The following is a 22,752-nucleotide window of genomic DNA, read 5'->3' as shown; positions in this document are numbered from 1 at the left end:
TGTTTAACAGGCTCTTCCAGCTGCAGCAGCTCGGTGGATCTTAATATATGCCATATTGTCTCCACAGCACAACTGATCTTGTGTATATGACTGTCTGTTATGAGAGCCAAAGCTAATCTGCACACGTGCACGTTTCATCGGCTGTTGAACGTGAGGAAGAGGAGCTCAGTGCTTCACATGTCAGGTGAAACTTTGTGGGTTTGAGGCTGAGGATGGAGTCGAGCTTCAGCCGCTGATGTCTGACTGTGAGAACATGCTCTGTGCTCACAGGCAGGAGGAGCTGGGCTGCTGGGACAGTTTTTTTCCCCCTTGTACGCCTGAAGGTCACGGTGCTGCAGCGCCGCTTATTTGGATGTTTAATTATGATAATAGCTCCGCTGCATCCTCCATTGGACTCTGGGGAAATGTCGCCCAAACTCCTGGTTGCTATAAATCTTCTCGTTGTTGTGCTGCTTTGTGTTTAAACCTCCACATTATTCATTTCACTTCCACTGTGTCCAGGATCAGAATAATATATCCAGTTTCCACAGAGCGGATGTGAAGACTAATTCTCCACATTACCTGACCTCGTCGTTTTGCATCGCTCCTATACGTCTGTGCTTGTCTTGGGTTTGAATCCATTTCCTGTTTTATTTCATAAACGTCCACCTTCATGCATTTCACCGTGGCGTCTGCTCATTGTTCTGTTTCCTGCCAGTTGTCTTGCCAACCTGTGTTCAAAAAGCCAATCACTGACAGCATAACTACTCGATCCTTCTTTGAGGTTCGGCTTCCCAGTCACTTTGTTTCATGAATAATTCTTCATGATTTTCTTTCCCGTGGTCTATAGTCAGTTTTATTTTGTACCTGCCACTAAGATGTGGTGTTTGCTAGCTGACAGACTGTGTGCGACCTTTGACCCAAACTAAACTTTAGTTTCACCTCAGGCAGATTTAAATGGCGCTGACAAAGGATGGAGCAACATGTTGGTTTGTTTTAATTTGAATATTTCCACTATTTAAAGACCTGATGGTATTAGTGGTCTTTCTTGATCAGATATATTGGTTTTGGTTCAAGTTTTGAATTTCAAAATTTGTTATCAACCTACCAGGTTTGTTTGGAAGTTTGAGCTCAGCATGAATCATTTTAGCCTTTTGTGTTTCTTTCCCTGACATTTATATTGTTGCTCGTTCTTCTTTTGCCTGCTTTCCTCATCCCAGTTAATTTCACCTCTGTTCTGTAATTACACGTGAGTATAAGAATACTTCAGCACAATATATCCTCATACATAACATAGTCATCCAAATTGTATTTAATGAGCTCCACAGTCACACAAAAAATGAACATGTACAGTATTAGCATCCAGCACTAGGCTTTATTAAACCGGTTATTGTAGAGTCCTGTTTGTCATTAGCATCCTGGTGAGGGCAGGATCCACCACACCACCTCTCGCTGAGGGAGGCTGGAGGACAATGTAAAGAATAATTTGCACACATTTCCCTGTAGTTTAGCCTACCAGGGATTTGCCACATGGGCTGCTGGAAAGATAAATGGCACCTTTTGTATTACCACTTATTAAACCTTTAATAGGAATGGATTTTCCTGTATGAGGGTGATGAAAGGAGTGAGTGTAATTGCAATGACTGTGGGTGCCGACATCGGCCTCTTCCGCTGATTAATGGCCGACAGAAATCAGAGCCGGCATAGGTAGACCAACGCCAGCGGCGTCTTGATACTATCATAAAAGTCCCACTGTGGCGTCACGCACCATGACTGACAGCATCTCTATATATTTATATTTATTTATTTGTTGCTGTTGTTGATGCAGGCTGTCAGAACAGTAAATGATCTATAGGAGTCCTGATTTTCACAGTAAATGGACGTCATTCTTCAACATCCACATTTTCAGTAACAGGTCGGGGTTATATTTTCTTCCTTTTTATGTGGAGTATTGACCTGTTGGGCAAACCTCAGTGGAAATCTACTTTAACATGTGGCTAAAATGCTGCATAACCCTAACCCCACCCAAAGTGATTTGCTGGCACTCTGGTGGATGTTGAGAAGCTAATGTGAGGAAATCTCATGTGTGAGCCAGCCTGCAGTCACAGGAGCTGTCCTTGGTGCTGAGAGGGAGGCAGCTGTACGAGTGTTTTCCTGAACAGACCTGAAGCCCTCTGCATTTCGTTTCTTTCCTTCAGCTAATCCTTTCCATGCAGCCCTCATCAGGATGTCAATACATAATAAAAAGTATACAAGCACCAAGCAGCCAATCAGTGTAACACAGAGATTTCAGTCCTGAATGAAAGACTCTCTCATCCCTTTTTATTTAGGCCTCAGTGTTACACGCAAGCTGTCTATGGTGTGAGTGCTCGTAGACATACTGTCACGGTCATGCGTTGATAGACTTGCAAAGGCAGGGTGGAGGTGTCATGAATCACACATGTATCAGTCGGACACTGTGGATTTCCCCCCAGGTTTCCCTCACAGTCACCGTTTGGTGTCAGAAAGTTGAACGTAAATTGAAATATCTGCAGAAATGTTTTTTTGCAGACTGGGTGGGCTCAGCCTCGTCCATGTGATTGTGAATGTTTCCTGTTGTTTTCCCTCTTAGTCTTTACATCACTTCCTGTGTTGTTTTGAATGTTAGACCCTCACGTGGCTTCATTTTGATTTTTACGTTTGTTACCTTTCCTGTTATCGTCTAAACTGAGATCTCCTGTGCCGTCTCTGTGGAGTCTTCTCTTGTGCTTTCTGCCATCTCCTTGAGTTTTGTTTCCAGTTGTCCCATCTCTATATGTGCTCTTGTTACATTATTTTTTGTGTGTGTGTGTGGGGGGGGGCAAATGGTTTGGAGGACTTTGAGAATCCGTAAAGGTTGGATTAAACCAAGTACTGGTAAAGATTTAAAACTAAGAACAGCCCCCCTCCTCCTCCTTCGGTTAATGAGCGTTCATTCTAATTATTTATCTTCAGTTTGCTGCAGTTTAGTCTGACTGAAAACTGTATTTTATTTGTATATTGTGTACAGAAAAGCACAAACAAAGACGAGTCGAAAATCCTCATCCACAATCATAAAGTGTAATTACTGCCCTGAAAAAAAGAAATACATGCTTGCATATTTTCCCACTTGGCTCTAGTGTCTGAAAAACGAGCCTCTCGGCTCCACGTTGTTCCCCTGTTTTAAAGTAGCTTCACTGAAAGTTTTAACTTTGGAGTAAAATGTGTGTAGATGATGGAGACGGTTACACTGCTTCACTTTTTCCTCTTTTGACGTCGCTGTCAATCATTTGCCTTCTTGCTACAAATGCAATGCATAAATAATTGGAGGGAAATGTTCTTCTAAATAAAATCGATTTGCTGGCAGCAGGTGGTGGGAAATAAAATCTGAGAATGTGGTGACCCAGTGGGAGTCCCAGCCGCTATAAAGCCTTTCTGAGATTAATAGGTCAAGCAAGAAGCCAGACTTTATGGTCCCAGCTCTCAGAAGCTGCTAAATCCCCAAATAAAGCAGCTGCTTGTTCTGGTATATATATATTTTTTCCCACCCAGCTTGAGCTCTGGGACTCACAGCCCTGGACTCCTGGTTGATTACCTGCCAGCGAGAGGCGGGGGCTTGATAAACTTAGTCGCTCCAATACATTGTTTTTGCATCAGTGGTGAATAAATGGTTTTTGGCTGCTGGCTGGTGTGAAGTTCCCACCTTGTACGTGGCGTAGAAATGTTTGCAAATATGCTGGAAAGGTCAGCCAAGCCACACATTAATTTTCCAACTTAAACAGGATTCCCACATTTCTGTGGCCTTTATTAACCGTTCAGCTTATTCATAAAATTCAATAATCCAACAAAGTTTGTAAGCCGTTCTGTGGAGCAAATGGATATCGATAAACTGTGGTTTAAATGCCAAGAAATACTGTGACAGCACGTTTTTAAGGCACTCGTGTAATACTGGTCGATACCCAGCTTTCATGCATGTGAGATGGTATCGTGAGCGTCATATGTCTCGATTATAATCGTCATTCCTCATTAAAGCTAGCGGAGGCCAGACTGTTTTTCCCCTATTGCTGGAACAGCAAGCCTGTCAGATTAAAATGCATTTGTTCTCAGACTGTATTCACCTGACAGTCATGTATATAAAATCTTTATTGTCCCAGGAGACAAATTTGCTTTCAGTCTGCACAGTTTCGTCTCACCAGACGGACCGCCTCCTCCAATTTAAAGTGGAGTATGTGAGGACAGATGGACGCCGGGATTTTTGAAACAAGTGCGGATTGCAGGGGTGATTTGTGCAACTCACTATAGCAGGTGTTAAACATGTGACGGCTCTTTTGTTGCGGTTTTAGGACTCGAGTGTAGGCAGACGAAAGAGTTTGCAGGCGGTGCATGTATGGCAGGACATATGTTTGCTTTTGTTGGGAACAGCATGGCGAAGAAGCAGGAAACAGGATGGGTGGAGTTACACTGGAGGAGGTTTGTGCTGTGAGAGAGATGAAAATAACCCGTAAGATGCAGTTCACCTGTTCATTAATAAAGTAATCCGCACAGCTGTTTAGTGAACAGTCATAATTTAAAGTTTAATATCCTCAGTGTGATGTAGTGAACCGAACATTTGGATCAGGGTTGGTGGAAACTTCAAATCGTGTCTTTACAAATGTCAAATGTCTTCAGTTGTCCTGATTCAGGACACACAGCCTTGAAACGTGCTTGCAGAGCGATTCATAGAAATGGTGCTGACTTAATATGAGCAGGAGCCGTGACATCTCAGGCCTCAGTGCAGCGACGGTTAAAGCAAACTTTAATGAAACATCTGAGCTGAACGGCGCGCACGTCTGTGTTTGAACAGGGGCTTATAACGGCAGACATGAAAGACTCGAGTGCCTTTGGAGCTTTTCTGGTTTCACATGTGGCTCAGCTGCTTGGATTCCCAATTTTAAAAAGTTATCAGCACATCTTGGACCCACACATCTTTAAACTTGCATTTCCCCACATGCTAGCTGCTGAGTCTGTTACAGATCTGAGACAAGGCGTTCGTTATCTTGCCCAAGAACACTTCGACATGCAGCCAGGAAGACTGAGATTGAACCACGGACCCCCTGGTTAGTACCTCCTAAGGCCTCGGCCACACAGGACTGGAGATCAATTGGCAGCAGCTATGCTTGGGAAAAATGTGTATTCCTGAACTGATTGCTGTCTGTAATCAAGTCACAAAGAGGGAGCTGCGCCTTAAACAGAGCAGCAAGCTGCTCCCCTGGAGTTTGCATTGAACGCGTTGATTTGTTTGCAGGTAGTTAAAGTCGCTAACTACCAGCCGAGCAGAAGTAAAGCCGGCCCTTTGCTGCGTGTCTTCCCTCACTCTCTCCCTGCTTTGCTGTCTTCTCGTCACTCTCTAGTAAACTGGAACGTAAAAAGGCTTCAATCATTGGTCCATTCCAGAAGCAACAATCTGTTGGACTTGATCATTCCCAGGGCTCCTCCCATTTTACCATCATTGACCTCCACACTCTCTGAAGGGAAAATGATCAGCCAAAAAACCAACGAAACACAGTGGAAGTGTTTGAGAGAGACGATAGCATGGAACAGGAGTGACGAGCTAACAGCTATTTACTGTTAGCTTGATTAAAACTCCCATCACCTGCATCTTTTTCTCACAGCAGTGATGAATCCTCTGCTGGTTTCTGTCACTTCCACAGCTGGTCCGTCACATTATTGTGTCCCCAGAAACACTCAGGCAAAAACTCCCCAGGAACACGGAGGGCTGACCAAGGACCAGCTCAGCCGGAGAAACCCCGAGGTCCTCCTTTACCGAGCTGCACAATCCCACGGAAGATGGTCGACCCAGTTGCCACCCGCTATGTAGGCAGTTGGCAACAGTGAGAAGGAAAACCACCCTTTTAACAGGAAGAAGCCTACATATGTGAATAATCTTCAGAGCATGCGGTCATACTTTATTTTTTAAACTTTAAACTCCACTCTTCAGTCACAACATTACAACCCGGCTGCTTATTACTGTGTCAGCCCCACATTCTGCCACCAAAAACTGCTGAGTCTCTAAAATCTGCCCTTTGTAATTGGGATCAAAAAGTTTTGAGGCTCATTAATCAGCCTTCAACTCTTTGTTGTGTTTCTTTGACTTTAGATTGATTGCATTGTCGTTCTGGAAACCACTTCACCGAGTGTTTGGGCTGCACTAATGTTTAGGTGCTGTCTAACTCCCCGACAGATGATTGTGTTCGCTGTTTTCTTTATCAGTCAGAGGTTTTAAAGGGGACATGAAACGCGACACAAGACTAATTTACACCACTGAGCCCTGCTCTCATAACCTGACATAGATGCAACTGTCTGTGAAGCTGGATTTAAGAAAGAAGAGCTTAAAGTTTCAAAACATGTTTAGCGCCATCTTCTGTCAGTGTGGAACGTGACATCATGTGGTTGGTTGGTTAGTTGGGGCTGTTGGGATTAAATAATTTGCAGTGCTTCAATAATGCTATGCTTTTTATTAACAGACTTGCATTCGTTTATGTTAGCTAACCAATGGCAGAACTGATAATACAGAGGAAAATAACGACACTAAAACTAAAAATCACTGTAATGGGATCATTGTAGTGCTGCAACGATGAGTTTATGCCACCTTTAATGGTGTGGCTGGTGTTTAGTGGGGGAGTCGTGTATTTTAGCCTGTTGGATGAACTTGCCCTTTAATTCTGCCAGTTTCCTTGCAGCAGACAGAGGCAGAGAGCCTGGGAGGTTTGACTGTGACAGAGATACCCGTGGGTCTACAGTCCACCTCCTCTCCCCTTGGCACTCATTATTAATTAAACTTGTTGAAGTTTGAGGCTCACCAGTCTGCTGTGGCTGCGAGCAGAAATATAAACCTCACATCAATCCCTCCACCGTGTCTCTGACAAGCCTCATTCTTAATTGAAAACGCCCGACTGACTGCAATTTCAAAAGTGGATGATTGATTGATCAAGCCCAGAAGCTAGACAGCGTCCCCTGCGAGGAAGGCCTTCAAATCCACAGCGAGGCTGAGCAGAGTTCATTTGGATACTCGGAGAGATGAATGAGCACAAGCAGCCTGGCAAATTGAATTCTCACTCGTAGGCAGGAATTTCTTAATTGTGCGTGACAAATTTCCCAAACAGAATCTGGAAAGTTTCATCAGCCCGTCCATTTGTCTACCCGTCTGCCCCTCTCTAGGCCTTTCGGTCCATTTCTGCCCTCGATCCGCTTGCATAGATGTTTAAAACCGGACAGAAGCTCATTTTATATATGTTTATTATTCATTTTCTCACCACGGATTCCCCTTTGGCTTTTTCATAAAATGAAATGCATGCATCATCTCAACGATGGGGCTCGTGAGCGTCGTGCAGTAAAACACTCCACCCAGATCCTGAAGTCTTTCTCAGCTGCAGCAGCTGTTGATATCTACTATCAGACCCACTACTGGTTTGATAGCTGGAGGCTCTACCTCCCGTTCTACTTTTAAAAAAACAGAGGAAGCGCAAGTAAACCGACAGTCTGAGAGAGAAGAGCTCCACCGAGGTCTTTAAGATGTGATGTGGTCTGATTATTCGATAACTTGTGCTTGTATGTGAGGAGACGGATTCAAGGACACGATTGAAATCAACTCTGTAGCGCTTTTGGGTTTTTAGTGGTTTGTGTTTGCATCATCATGTTGTATAAGAAAGGAGTTCTTGTTTTGGGGGTTTTCAGGTGGCTGAACATGGTCTGCTCTTTAGCATCATTCTCGTCTCTTCAAAAAACGGAACAGGGGGAAGTAGGGGTGGGCGATATATCGAATATACTCGATGTATCGCGAGTTGTTCCGCGTGCGATAGTTAAAATGGCTTCATCACAAGTTGCCATGACAATATTAAGCTATCTACATGTAATTCACTGTAAGTATTTTTTCCCACACGCTGCGAATACGTCATTAATAACCCCTCCCAACCTGAAAATGTTCTACCTGGCGCACTGCGCTGAGCATGTGTGTTTATACGCTACCAGAGAGGGGAAAATATGGTGACAGCAGGAGTTTGAGACCAGCGAGAGTAAGAGACTCGCTGTTGTTTGGATGTTGAACTAAATGCAAAACAAAGGGTAGCAGTACCCTGAAATTATTCCACTTGTAACAGCAGTCTGGCGAGGAAGGAGCAGCTAGCAGGTCCAGCGGGGATGTGGTGTGGAGGTTAGCCGGATAGCTCGAAGCCAGTCAGTTAAATCAAACAGCGTTACATCGGTAAGGTTTCTCCTGAGAACAGAACACGAGCAGCATCTAATAGCTGCCGCTGTACTCACACACCCACTAGGAGACAACAGTAGGGCAACCCCCCACCTAGTGGTGCTATAACACCATAAGGGTTGTTAAACACTGCATAATTAAAACAGTCTTAAACTGCCTATCAACATCTCCCCACACACCAAAGAAAACGTTAATTAAACCAGCAGTGCCACCCGTGACTGTTCTAGATCAGTCGTTTTGTTTTTTTTAGTCACTATCTAAATTTTATTTCTGTAATTTGAGTTCATCACATTTTATATTTTATACATTTTTATATATTACAAGTAGCAAAGAACACCTTTTTTTAATTTCAATCGTTTTATTTTGTCTCGTGAATTCTTTCTTGATGTATTTTTTGTTTGTCAAAGGTCTGCTGTTGACCACAGCGAGAGACTTACTGTCACAGTAATTGATGGTTAAAAATTGGTTAAAATAAAACATTTTATTCAGATTTTCTTGTATTTGAAGTAGGAAAAAATACTGAATAGTCAATATAAATGAGTGTACCCGTGCAGTTTTAGGCACTATATGGTTAAAAATAACATTTATCTTTCAAGGATATTTAAACATATTGTGATTTGTATCATGTATTGCGATATAGCCCCCCCGCCCGAAAAAAATATCTTGATGTTAGATTTTTCTCATATTGTCCGGGCCTAGGGTTGGCAGCTCCGACGTCTTTGTCCAAAGTCCTGCATGAACTCAGATTGTCGTTCTGTCCACCCATCGTGGATATGACTGAAGAAACGATAAACCACGTGTAATTCTTTGATTAGTAGCTCTCATGAGAATGCTTAGCGCATTCATACCTTACAGTAAGTACAGTATGGCGCTCCTTTGGTGATGGTATACACAACACTGTTAGTGACTGCAGGAGTTCAGTGGTTTGTGTTCTAGCTGACAGGAAATTTGAATACTGATTTTTGCTGAGATATATATTTTTTTCTGTGGAGATAATAAAATGATAATTGGGTGGTATTTTCAGTAGAGCGGTGTTTGAGTCCTTAACCTGTTTACACTCCCTGTTTCTACCTGTCCAGGTGCGATATTTGAGGAGAACGCAGTGCAGGATGATCAGGTGTTCCAGCTCGCCGTGTCTGACCTCAGTCTGAACGACGACATCCTGCAGAGTGAGAAGATCACACACTCGATTAAACTCATCGCGCCCAACAACCCTTTCCAGGCGGTGCAGGAAGGTAAGGCCGCTGCTGCGTTTACGTCACGTGATGGCGGGAGTGTCAGATGATTTTCGACCGCAGTGCTTTCTGCAGTTTCCTGGTTTCCTTGCTTCTTACACTCCTGCCTTGGACTGTTAATCTTTAGATTGTGCGGGTGCCGCCTCTTGCTGAGGTATCCTCACAGCTAATGACCCAGGTATCAACCTCCTAAATGCTGTTTAAATCACAGCAGCTGCAGCCGCTCTGCCAGAGCGCTCAGAGGACGCTGTTTGTCTTTCATGCAGCTCCGCAGAGCCCGTCCTTTGCCTCTTCTTTCCTGTTTCTCAGGGTTTCCTCTGAGATTCATTCTCTCCGTCTTCTCTCTCTCTCCCCCTCGCTGTTTTCCCTGCAGAGGAAGCTAGGGGGAAGCACTGAGCCCAGCTGCACAGACGGCCTCTCAGCTTTGAGAGGAGCTCGTGTGGCTGTGAACACATTTGCCGAACTTGTTTATGTGTACGCTCGTGGCTGCAGAAAAGGCCGTGATGATGTGGATGATGAAGCTTAGACTGGAGGATGCTGATTGTTTTGCTGCAGTTAATGTTGATGCTGGTGATGAGACGACTGTTGTGACGATAATGGATATAACTGGTATTGATAATGATGCTGATGAATGTTACGATGGTGCTGATTATAATGTGAGTGTCGAGGATGAGGATCCCTGCAGTGATTAGGATGACGATGATTAAGGGGTATTAATATGTGCTGGGGGGGAAGGTGACGCTGTCGCAGACACGAAAGAGGATGAAAGCGTGGTGCTTATGTTGGTATTGCCGTTCGAGGATGATGGTGATGATGCACTTGTTGCAGCCGGTGTTCATTTCGACACAATTTCTTTCTGAAAATATCTCAAGTTCAGCTTTGGTTTTCTTTATTTGCACCCACAGGTACATCTTTTTTGCAGCAGGTAAGTCATCCATCCTCAAATGCACATTTTTCAAAGTGACACAAACAACAGATAAGTGTATTACAACACAGCGCTGGGGAAAATTGCTTCCACATCATGTAAGATATATAAAAGCTGCGATTTGTTCATCTGAGTGGTGGCTGCTGGAACAAAGCTGTTGTTATACTCTGAACCGCTCAGCACTTTGGGACTTAAAAGCTTTTGTCCAGATGGAAGAAACCAAATCTCAGCGGAGTTGGCAAACAGTGATGAAGTCCTGAAGTGAAACCGAATATCTGCTGTAGTCGTGCCATGAACAGGGATGTTGGGTTAAGCTGTCAGCTGATTAGGTTCAGCATCTATCAATTTGACTGAATGAGTTTCTGCTCTTTACAGATGAGGATCCAAACTGTGACACTGAGAAAACAGGACAAAGCAGATTCAGTAGAAGCTCAATAGAATAAAAATGCATAAGCAATGCAAAGAGAGTTTCTACTAAGTTTACCTCCACAGACTCATACCAGACAAATTTAGGTATGAAAATGATCCAACAGTACATGTAAACACGGGTAAAATCCTGATTTTGTTCCAGTTGTGGCTGCTGTCAAAAATCAAGCCTCATCTCGTCTCGATTGCTGCAGCTTGATTTGTATCAGAGTTAGCCGGGCCTCCATTGCTCAGTCACAGCTGGTGCAAAACATACATTTTTATCTGGTGCAAGTAAGAGCGCAAGTTTAGCAGATTGTTTCCGAACATTTTAAAATCCTTTTAGTTGTTTTTAAGTCTCGCAGGCCAGAGTGTAAAAGATGAAAGACGTGTGTTTCATCTTTTACGCTCTGCGCTGCGACCGTGCAGCGCTTCGGTCAGCCCTGTTGTTGTGCTTTATAAATAAAGTTTTATGGTATGAACGTTTCTGTCCGCACTGTCACATCGTCCATCATAACTTTGGGACGCATCAGCTCATTGCTGTAAGAAATGGACCTCGGTGCTCTGATGTGCGTGGTCTAACCTCCCACGCCTGAAAATCATGTCACAACAGTGCAAATTAACATCAGCGAAATCACTTTAGCGCCCGTCGCAGCGCTGGAAAGCAGGTGACTAGCTCAGATGGTGATGAACACCTTCACATTAATCAGCTGTAAGACTAGCTCAGATTTAATTGGTCACTTCCTCCAGAAAGCTCATCAGAGTCAGTCAGACCACACAGAACCGAGCTGTCACCTTAATTAGCTTTGTGTTTTCAAGTGGAACTTGAAAAATGTGGACTTCTTCCTTGTGTCAGGGAAACGAGGTGCAGTAGAGGTAAATATAATAGAGAAAATATGGCGTTGAACTTGTTCATTTGAAAGTCTGGACCAGAAGATTTGGATCACGTGCAAACAATGTTTCAGAGGAGCTGCGGTAAAACTGTCAGTTTTGCTCCTGAAGATGGTTAACGGTGGAAAATGAGGGTAGATAAATCTTCCCAGGCTGCATACGCCCTGTAATTTTTAATTAACAGAAATCTAATTACAATATTAATAGCATTTTGATTGTGCTGTGAAGTGCACTCGTATTACTGAGTTGACACCACTCTCTCAGGCGGCACCTGATGCTAGCACGGTGATGGTGACTGGAAACAACAGCATGTTGACTTTTCACTCTTCTGTCACGGATGTAAATAAATCCTTTACAGCACAAAGGACACCCTGAAGCAAAATGTCAAGTGGAAACAGCCCCGATTAAATCACCCTGAGAGCAGATGTTGGGAATTTGTTTGCACTGGATTTGTTCTTTCTGCACACCACAAGGTGGTGTTTGTAGGTGGTGCTGTGTCTATGCAGTCGTGGTGCACATCTCTGCTCTTGAATGCAATAAAAAAATAATAAAGTTCCTCCTCTTCTGCTTTTTGGCATCAGATTTTCACGTGTTTGAGTTTGGCACCAAACTGGATTTTATTTCATTATTTAGTGCGGTTTGTTGTTTGTGCCAAAATATTCTCCTTTAGAAACATTAACCCTGCAGACAGACAAAACTACATTTTCCCAGTGTGAATGTTTAAATGATAAATAATTAATAAGTAAATAATTCCATGCAGAGGTCTCAAATATAATGTGATGACCTCGTCATAATAATCAATATATGGAAAACAGGATTCAGTAGCGCTTGTTCAGTATTCAGTGAAAGTTTGGAAAGCTGAAAATATTCTCATCGAATCCTGCAGTCGAAATAATTCAGCCGTATGAAAACGTACTTTTAAACTTACAGGAACAAAACATTTTGATATTTATTGACATCATATTCAGTGACTGAGACACACAGGAGAGCTCATTAGCATGATATCAGGTGGTGTGTCCTTGTGCATTTTAATGGCTGTGACATGGCACGCATGAATATGTATGTGTGTGTTTGCATCAGTGCTGCCCTTTCAAAGGGCACGGAGTCGGGTCTCGAGTGGACGGGAGCCACTCACGTTTGTCTGAATCAGATCCGTGTCAGCTTAGCGTAAGACCTGCTCTTTGTTAGAGACGACACAAACACTCATTTTATTTCCTCCGCCAGCTCATCTCATCCTCTGACCCGACAACGGCAGCACAGCAGAGAGCCGTGCTTACATCTGGGAGGAAGGCTTATTTACTAAAAAGACATGGATAATGGCAGTAGTAATAGTTTTAATAGTAGTAAAATCATCTATCATGCTGTACATGCATCTTGTTTTGTTTTCTAGATAACGGCCTAAATAGAAGCCAAAAGTATTAAATTAGATGATCTCTATCGTTTTTAGCAGAGACAAATGCAGGAAGTAAAGCATCTAAGGACAGGAAAATGAGGGAGGGGAGGGCAAAGAAACCAGAGGGACATTAGAAACCGAGGGAGGGAGAAAGTAAAGAGGATGAGTGGGAGACGGGGGAATGATGGTTCAGATGAAGAACAATTAAAGAGGGACAAAAAGGAAGAAGGTGTTATCAACACATCTGATACTGTGTGTGTGTGTGTGTGTGTGTGTCATAGCTCAGCCTTGACCTTTTGCAGATCTCCCATGATCCCTGTCTGGAGAGACTCTGCTGACAGCCTGGGCTGTAGTGGATTATGGGTAATGAGACATGGATTCACACCCTGCCTCGTGTGTGAGAGAGAAAGTGGCGGGGGGTGGGGGTGGTCAGTGTAAGTTTTTGTGTTGTCAGCTGACTGAGAGCCCCGTCACCTTTATTATTTCTTCTCAGTTTGTGTGTTTGTCCTTTAATGTGTAAGATGAGACCTTTGGCCTTTCACATGAGCCGGGTTTACTTCCTCACTTAATATAAATATCCCTCTGAATAGAACCAGTCACACAATAGGAGAAACCAGGTGAGCCAGCATGTGTTGGCATCATGAAAGAGGAGTAAAGGAAAACATCTGTGTGACCTCGTGTGAATGTAAATGTACTTATTATATTTATCTCTCTACGTGTGATCAAACTGCCTTGATGTTATAAAACAAGCTGCGCAGTTCTAGACATGCGGATCACTTTATAAGCCTGTGCAACCTGTGAAGCTAGTGTCAGCTGTGACATTACGACTCCAGCCCTTCACCTTCTTGCTCCAAAAACCCTTCATAGCTGAAACGCTAATGGTGAAGCTTCAAAATGCGATCATCTTGTACCATCGATGGTAGTAGTGTAAGCTGGAGTAAGCTAACAGGCTTTGGTTTTCTACCTGTGAATTCAGCAGCTTTTCTTAGCGTGTTTTTAACTTTGCCACAAAGTCAGTCAGAGTGAGTTCACTTTACAAGAACGTCCTTTCATTCTCATCATGGCTGGTGTGGAAAACCTTTTATTTACATCTGTGCTGTTTGCAGTTTGCTGAGCATCTCCTGTCTGTCTGTGGTGACATCTGAGGTGCTCTCCCAGTGAGAGTGACTGGGAACAGGGAGAACCTAGCATGGCTGAAGACTCGCAGACGAAGCTGAAACGAGACTACAGCAAGTAAACTGGATGAATAATTTCCCCACATTATGTCTGTTTTCACTCTAATATTGTCAGGTGCTAACAAATGACCAAATCCACGGTTTTGGTATTGGATCCAAACTTTAGACAAACTTGATTTTGGTGGATTGTTGCCAAACATGATCAGATTATCTGCTCATAGACTACCGAGTCTTCACATTACAAGAATACGACTGATTGACAGAAGCAAAGTCTGAATCTGAAATAGAAGTCCAATATTACAGAGAAGTATCTTCATGATCAAATCGCATCAAAGACAGCAGCTAAACCTCACTGCTGTAGAGAAACTGTGAGAAAACGTCAGTGGGTTTAAATGTAAGTATAAATCTATACATCCAACAAGAGTGCGTCTCCTGCAGACGACCCTCGGGCTCTCTCCCGTCGTGCATCCGTCCACTGCTCCTCTCATTAACTGCTCTTTCTCACAGAGATTGTCGTAATCAGCCTGTTTACTCTGATAGGAGCGGCTCTTCATCCGCACTCGCAGATACGCAACACTTTAATGCTATCGACAAACCCCCCAAAGGAAAATCTCACTGAATCCATCTGTCAAACCAATCCGCTCGGATTACACGCTTCGAGTTTTTCCACAAAGACGCCAAGACAGAGAGCTGTTTCTCCACCGACGCTAATCCTTTTAACTCGTATCAGCTGCGTTTTCACTGAAGACGCCTCGTTATCCCGCACGCGTTTGGCTTTGGTAACGACGCGGCGGTGACGCCGGGCGGCCCGGGCCTCTCTGACCCGCCGTCTGTAATACGGGTGTAATGTGATGAACTTTTCAGTGCTGCTCACTAATTCTTTAATTGGCTTTTCAATTCAAACAAATAAGGCTAATTGTCTTATTATGATCTGTCCGACTCGGCTCAATAACTGTATAATTGGAAGAGAAATGACTCGACCTGGGAAGTCAGTGATGGAATTTGACGCTTCAGTTTGGCTTTGTTCTCCTTTTTCTTCTGTATTGTTGTTTGCACTCGTTTCTCCTTTCACACATTTCTGTTGTTTCCTGTTCTTTTGTCTGCACCCTTTCTGTTACTCAGTTTGTCTTTTCTAATTCTTTATTTAATGCTTCATTGGTCTCGTTGGTTCTTAATTGCCTCTGAAGTCCTTTGTGCCTTTTACAGTTGTAATTATTTGTCTTCTATTGGGTGCTTCCTCTTTGCATTATTAAAGTTATTTTGTTATTATCATTATTTTACAGTGCTTCTGTTCGTTGTGGTTACTCCTTAATGTCTCTTACTACACCCAAACAGTTTTTTCAAACATGCCTCCTACACCAGCGGTCCCCAACCCCCGGGCCACGAACCGGTACCGGTCGATGAGTCGTTTGGTACCGGGCTGCGAGAGTTGAGGCTCAGGTGTGAAATTTATGGTTTTCAGGGGTTTTATCATTAACTCGGTTTCCCTGGGTCTTTTCCAGTGTTGTGGTTGTGTGTCTTATTTTGAAAGAAATATTTAGACGTTACCATAGCGACCAGAGAGCATTAAGGGGCAGAGAGGAGGATGTTACTCTCAATGTTGTTGGCGCATTTCAGGAGGACGCAGTTACACAGTTAAAGTTACACAGTTACACAGTAAATTCCCGTTTATTATTATATTTACAGAATACCACAGGTTTTGTCTTGGTCGTATCATTTTATTTAGTTGTATTTATCTGCGACACCTTAACAGCTGTTCCATGAAAATATTGTTTGACATTAAACCGGTGGCACAAACAGGTTGGGTACCGCTGTGCTACACTATCCAGGTTTGCATTTCAGAACTTATATTAGTGACGCGTGGACACACACACACCGAAATTTGTTTACTTGCCTATTAACTTAGTCAGTTACTACGTGCTTAGTTAAGGTGTGTGTGTGTGTGTGTGTGTGTGTGTGTTGCCTCCCTGTCTGTCTGCGTTGGTTTGAGTGGCAGCTCCTGCTGTTGGATCCCAGCAGACAAATTGGTCTCGTCTGTCCCACAGCAGCAGGTTTACACTCAGCCAAGGTTGATCAAGATCAGACGTGTTAGCTTGTGTGCAGCAGGTGGGACTGTGATCAGAGAAACTGGGTTAAAAATGTAAATTGGTTTTGTTCTCCATGTTTCTGTTGGATTTGAAGCAGGTTTTTGGAGCCGTCTGTTGGCCGCTGAACTCCGCTGGTGAGTTCTGTCAGTTTCGATTCTTACAGCAGAGCACCGCCTCTCACCCGAGGTTAGATCATGTTCGTATTTGTGCTGTAAAAGAATCAGAACCAGCTCCTCTGCAGGTTCTGCTGAGCGACTCTCCAGCTCACAGCAGATCCCTGAAGCAGAATAACTACAGTCGCCAGCTGCAGTGCAAGATGGAGGAGTTCATGCATGTCCAACTGTGGGAGGAGACGTTTCAGCAACACCTGAACATTAACAATGAGAAAAGATTGTTTGCAAATATGTTGCAGATGGCATAGAAAATTAAAAGGGGGGAAAACGCTATTTTACTCAAGCACTCAGAGTGCTATACAACATGCACATTTGTAGAAGCTACCTTCTATCTAATGAGCTTTCTCACATTCACACAATGATGAGCATCTGGAGGACCTTGGGTTTAGTATCTTGCACAAGGATACTAAACATGCAAACTGGAGCAGCGGGGAATCAAACCACCAACCTTCTGATTAGTAGCTCTGCCTGCTGAGCTACAGTCACCACACATACACGTGAGAGCCCATGACATTTGCACAGGTCACTAGTATGAGCAGAGATGCTGATTGCGTTGGTTTTCCACATCGAGATGCTTTTTTTAATGCGACTTTGTGAAATGGCACAAACAGAGTTAGAGGTGAGGTGGTTTGGATGTGTGCACAGGAGGGATGGTGGATTAGAGCTGCCAGAGGAAAAGACGAAGACCACAGAGAAGATTCATGGATGTAGTGAAGGAGGACATGCTGAGGGTTGGTGTGACAGAGGAGGATGCAGGGATAGGAGGAGATGTTGGCAGATGATCCGCTGTGGCGACCCCTGAAATGAGCAGCCGTAAGTAGAAGCCTTAAACTGGTGCTATGGTCTGTAAGCTCACAGGCTGCTAAGTGCCGAGACTTTCTCTAGAACAGCTTGTTGTTTTTAATCCTATCTGATATTTTTGGATGAAATGGAAGGCCAGGCTGACACGCTGGACTTCAAAAACGGTTTTGTGGCTTTATGTCAGCCAGTTTTCACAGTCTAGTGTGGAGGCAGCACAGTGATGGCCAAAGACACAGAATGTAACGACTGCATGTCAGTCTACCTGTGTCGACCATATATTGTGCTATCCATGGTTACAATGCATGCATAACAATAGTTAAAGCATGCATGAGGACTGAGCACTGCATGAAGTCTGCATTGTGCCTAACATAAAGCAGAGTTAAAGGGTATGCACACAGCCTGGAAACATAAGCAGCAGGAGCAAATTGTTAGGTATGCATGCTGCAGTGAAGGCATCTGACAGGGACAAGCATAACCTATAAGCATGCACAATAATTCTTCAAAATTGCTTACAAAAATAATTTTCTAGCCGTAGCATTCGCCCCGGTGTTTACGGCCTGAAACATGTTTTCTGTAATACAATATTTAACATCTGAAGCCGAGCCGGCAGCATTTTCTCGAAGATAACTCGGCCCCTAAAGGATGATGCAAGCTGTGTTTTCATGTCATGCACTCCAGCATCTGTGGTAACTTCTCACGCTCGTTGCATCTTGCTGCTGATAAGTGTGGATCTACAATGCCGCTAATCTGAACTGTCAATTCACTCTGTGGTCTCTGTGCATCCAGACCAACAGCTCTGATGTTTGCTGTTTTTCTCAGCCAGACAGCAGTCGGTAATCACTTCACTCTCTGATCTGCCCTTGTTAGATGTCAGTGATCCAGCAACAAGGGGATTTGAAGGCCAGACCTACTTTTTTAAACTGTAGCCCGCAGTAGATGCGCTGAGCTTTAATTATGGCAATAACAGCGTTACATTTACTGTGTTAATTTAACCTTATTTATTCTGCATGTGTGGGGCTGGACCAGCACATTTATTACCTTTATTCGCTCACCTCAAGGTTACTGCAGCTGCTGATTGACGCTGCAGATAAAATGCTACCGTTCGAGTGCCAAAACGTGGTCTGAGCACATGCCTGTCGTCCAGAATTGTTCAAATTTGGAGAAGAACATTTTCATTGGTGGATTCCAACGTGGTTTGGTTGTAACCATGTACGTCTGTGTAGGTTCTCCGTCATCCAGGTCATGTGATCTAAGGAGCTTGGAAAGAAACGCTGCTGGATTTCTGTAGGTTTCTTGAAGACTTTTAATCTGAGAAGCTTCTTCCGTTCTAAAACCAAATGCTGGAGAGTCCCAGGTATTCAAGCCCTAGTGGGAGTGTCCCATAAGAGGGTCGTTGCCTCATCACATGAGCCAAGGTGTGTAAAAGGGTGTGGGTTTCACGTGAAACCATTGTCAGACCTTGCCTCACCCTATCATGTGACTTATTGAGATCAACTGACCCAAGATGTGACTGAGGCGTTAAGGCATCTGGGAATGATCTCAAAACTGCATCATAGGTCTCAGACAGTTGGTGTCATAAGCCCCGCCCTCTGTTCAAAGACGCTCGTTCACAGTGGACACAGATGCCTTCTTTCACTCCTTTTTCAAACCATCCGTCTTATCTATGCAAATGTGAACATTGGCATTCTCGAAAGAGTGACCTTTGACCTTTAGATGCAGATGGACCACTGAGTCTTGACCGGCAGAGGTGGCTCTTCCACCCATTTATGAAGTGGCTCTCCAATGTAGAGGTCTGAGCATTCCTCTCTGCATGTACAGCATACACTACATTTAGCTTGTGTTTGGGATGAACCAGTGTTTGTCTGAGTGTGTGGCTCGGTCTGAGGTACACTGGGATGTCGTGCTTGGAGAAGATACTGTCTGATAAACCTGCTACATAAGGGATGTCAGTGTTGTTCTGTTTCTCCCTAGTTGGTGTCTGAACTCGTTTACTGTGCATCTTTGGTGGTTTGATGAAAGCCCAGTTGGGGTAACCAGCTTTCTTTACGTGTGTGTGTGTGTGTGTGTGTGTGTGTGTTTTTTCCCTTCAGGCATTTTCTGCCTGGTGTTGTAGGGCCCTGATTACTCCAAGTTTGTGTACCAGAGGATGATGGGAATGAAAGAGCAGGTACTGGTCTGTGTTTGTGGGCTTCAGGTAAACTGTTGAGGTTTCCCTTCACAGCGCACACGCACAGTCCAGAAATAGCAAACTGTTATCCTTTGGGTCTTCACTGGTGAACTTTGTTTCTATCCACTGAGTTTATGTAAACAGTGAAGGCTTCTACTCCTTCGGTTTTGATTTTGACCCAGGTGTGATTCTTGTACTTGTACCAGTGGCTATAGGTGCTGTACCTGTGAAAGAGCCTCACTTTCCACCTCGTCCATGCAAAGGTTGGCTACGATGGGTGACACCGGGGAGCCCATGGCACATCCATGTTTTTGTCTGTGGAAACCTTCGTTGTATATAAAATATAAGGTGGTAAATCAGAGGTCTAACAGTGTGCAGATCTGATCAGGGGTGAGGCTGGTTCTGTTTTCTAAGGAGCTGTCTTGTTGTTGTTGTTTGACAGTCTCCACTCCTCAGTTGTAGGTATGCAAGTGAAGAGTGAGACCAGTGAAAAATACCCCAATAATAAACACCCAAACGGTAGGAACACCAGAGCTTTATACCAACTCTAAAAATACTTTTTAAGTCAGAATTTTAGAAATGTTCTCATCTTCCATGTTGTATTGAGGAGGTGGCGTGATACCAAGAGGCAAGATTGAAGATGAGGAAGGATGGAAAAAATCCACAAGGACAGTGATTTGAAGCTGAGGCCCAAGGCCGAGCTGCAGTTCCTCCTTCACTGCCTCCCACACATGACACACACACAGATTCAGTGAGCCGTGGTTAACGGTTGCAACGTTTGTTAACTGTCTGAGCACCTCAGATAGTGTTTATGTAACTTTCCCCTCTTTTTAAGGATTTTCTTTTTTAAAAAGGCTAACGCTATAATAACTAAATGATTACTTAATTAATAGTTGCCAAAGAATGTCATCAGTGATTAGCTGACTCTGTGTTAGGCTGTCACAGAGTCTAAGAAAGAGAAAAATTCTCCACCCAAGTCATCAAAAGTACAACAGCCCTTCACACTGAAGCCTTTTAACCAGCAGTGGGATAGAAATGTAATTCTAAGGGGGGACATTTTTAAAAAAATGGTGTTTTGGGGCAACGAGCAAACTTCTCAAGTAGTTTTTTCCAAAAATTGACGAGCAGTTCCAAACATCCATTTTTCATGTCCCTGTAGAGAACTGAAATTTAGATAATGGTACAAAATAGCTTCACAAATAAAAGCCAGAGACAAGTGTCTCAGAAAACACACGACGGCTCATCTGACCAGGGAATGCCTCAGGATCCTCCAGGAGGAACAGGAAACTGCTATGATTTGAAATAGTCTGCTGCAAACTTCAGAGAAGTGGAAGATAATGGATCATCCATTTGGATTTTATTAATGCGTAAAGTTTGGTGCGTGGCTACTTTGTGCTGATGCAGAGAGCTGGAGCTGCTCTTCAACTCACCTAAGTTTGGTCACTGAACTCCAACTCTGCATGATTTGTCATCTGGATGCTTTTTGGAAGATTTATCTGACACATATTGAGAATTTTGAAGTTCTGCAAATGTAATAAATTCTTTATTCTATTTGCAATAATTTGCAAGGAAGGATCCAAACACGACACCCTCAGACAGTCAGGAATAGAGGAAAAACCCAAAAATTAGCACGTTCTGACAAAGACAGGAGGAAACTGGAGCTACACGCACACACGTCAGGTATTCAAATCTTGTGGGGACATCAAATTGACATATTGCTTCCCCTAGCCCCTTACCCTAACCATGAAAAATGAATGCCTGACCCCGACCCTAATCCTAAACCTAACTCAGTTGTAACCCTGACAGTAAAACCACATTTTGAGTCTCAAAAATGCCTTCAAATTTGTGGGGACTGGGATTTTGGTCACCAAAAGTAAAGTAAACTTCTGGTTTTTGGTATGAATGCGCGCTCACACACGTACACGCACAAAATCAGGACTAATCATGAGTGGGAAACTTTAAACAAGATAAAAGAACGGCTGAAACAAATCAAGGTCAACGAGAAAAGGAAAGTAAAACTGATTTGATATACAAACACAAAATTAGAATAAAGTCAAAGTAATTTAGACTGAATTATGCTGTGTATATCATGAACACATTTAAAATGCTGTACAGTAACCGCAGCTATAATTTTAGAGTATGAAGTGTGTGATCTACATAAAATCCTCCTCCTTGTTTTTTCATGTAAAAATATCACTGCGCTGTTTATACAATAGATTTTCCTGCAGGAGAGCACATATTAGGCACAAAAGTCTATAACAATGCTTTTACTGACCTTATTCATTAGATTGATTACCCATAACGTGACTGAGCTATATTAAATACAGTTTCCATGCCATTCTTTCCTACTGTGAGATTCACAGCAGGATGGTGACTATTTTCTTCCCCTACGAAGGAGCTCACACTGGCTTCATGTCACCATAATAACAGTTTGAGAGAGGATAATGCTTTAGCAGTATTCGGTTTACTCTCGGTAGACTTTCTGCACGGGGAAAAGCCAGATGTGTCACAGAGCAAGTCTCGCTTCTGTGGTGGCAAAAAGCATTTTCAAGTTAATGCATACTGATGAGCTCGGCTGGATAACACGAGGAGGCTGACATTTAAAACAAAAGGTGCTCACGTCAGATCTTCCTCTTTTAAAGCCTCTCTGAAGGAGAAGATAACCACGATGTTAAAGAGATCATCTAAAGTTCCCCGAAGGTCATTTGATGTAGTTAATACCGTTTTTGATAATGTTATCAAAAGCGTCCTGCGGTTCCATGACACGGAAATCCTTTTAAACTCTTGATAATGCCGTGCGATCTTTTTTTTTTTTTTAAAGCTTTTTTTGTCATCAGTGTTAAATTTGGATTTAAAGCCAACGCCCACTGAAAACGCAGCACATAAAGCCAGAGGTGAATATTTCATAAACGTTAATGCGTTTCTCATTTAAACTGCAACAGGTTTGTAAGCAAAGGTCTTAAAATGGGCCATAAATCCTTTTCTAGCCTGTAATGGCTCCACTTTGATTCTAACAATCATTTTGTGGGAGATGGAGACACGTTTACAGCAGCCGAAATCTCATTTATGGAATGAAAGTCGTCAAAGTGAACCGAGCCATTCCAGCAGTTAATTCTGTCTCCGAAAACACAGCCCAAGAGAAACCGAAGGCTTCCGCAGAAACACCCAAAATGGCTTCATTAGCATTCTGTGCTCTCCTTTCACATGGCAATTACTCACCATTAGCTTGTTTTTGTAGTTTATCAATGGCACAATATAATAACGGCTAAATTATCCTTGATT

General features: G+C 43.3%; 1 protein-coding gene across 2 annotated transcripts in view; it reads left to right on the top strand.

Moving 5' to 3' along the window:
• The window catches only part of grid1b (glutamate receptor, ionotropic, delta 1b), a 584,637-nt gene that overhangs the window by 9,712 nt on the left and 552,173 nt on the right, over positions 1-22,752 (top strand). For both annotated transcript variants that reach the window (XM_084936979.1, XM_084936978.1), the window contains exon 2: positions 9,298-9,453. In XM_084936979.1, coding sequence (XP_084793105.1) covers positions 9,298-9,453 — 156 coding nt within the window. The remainder of the gene's footprint in view (positions 1-9,297; positions 9,454-22,752) is intronic.

The sequence above is a fragment of the Perissodus microlepis genome, chromosome 8 (genome assembly GCF_051167445.1).
Source record: "Perissodus microlepis isolate ML-2025 ecotype Zambia chromosome 8, ASM5116744v1, whole genome shotgun sequence".
In the NCBI taxonomy this organism is placed as follows: Eukaryota; Metazoa; Chordata; class Actinopteri; order Cichliformes; family Cichlidae; genus Perissodus; species Perissodus microlepis.
This window is presented reverse-complemented; position numbering and strand designations above follow the sequence as displayed.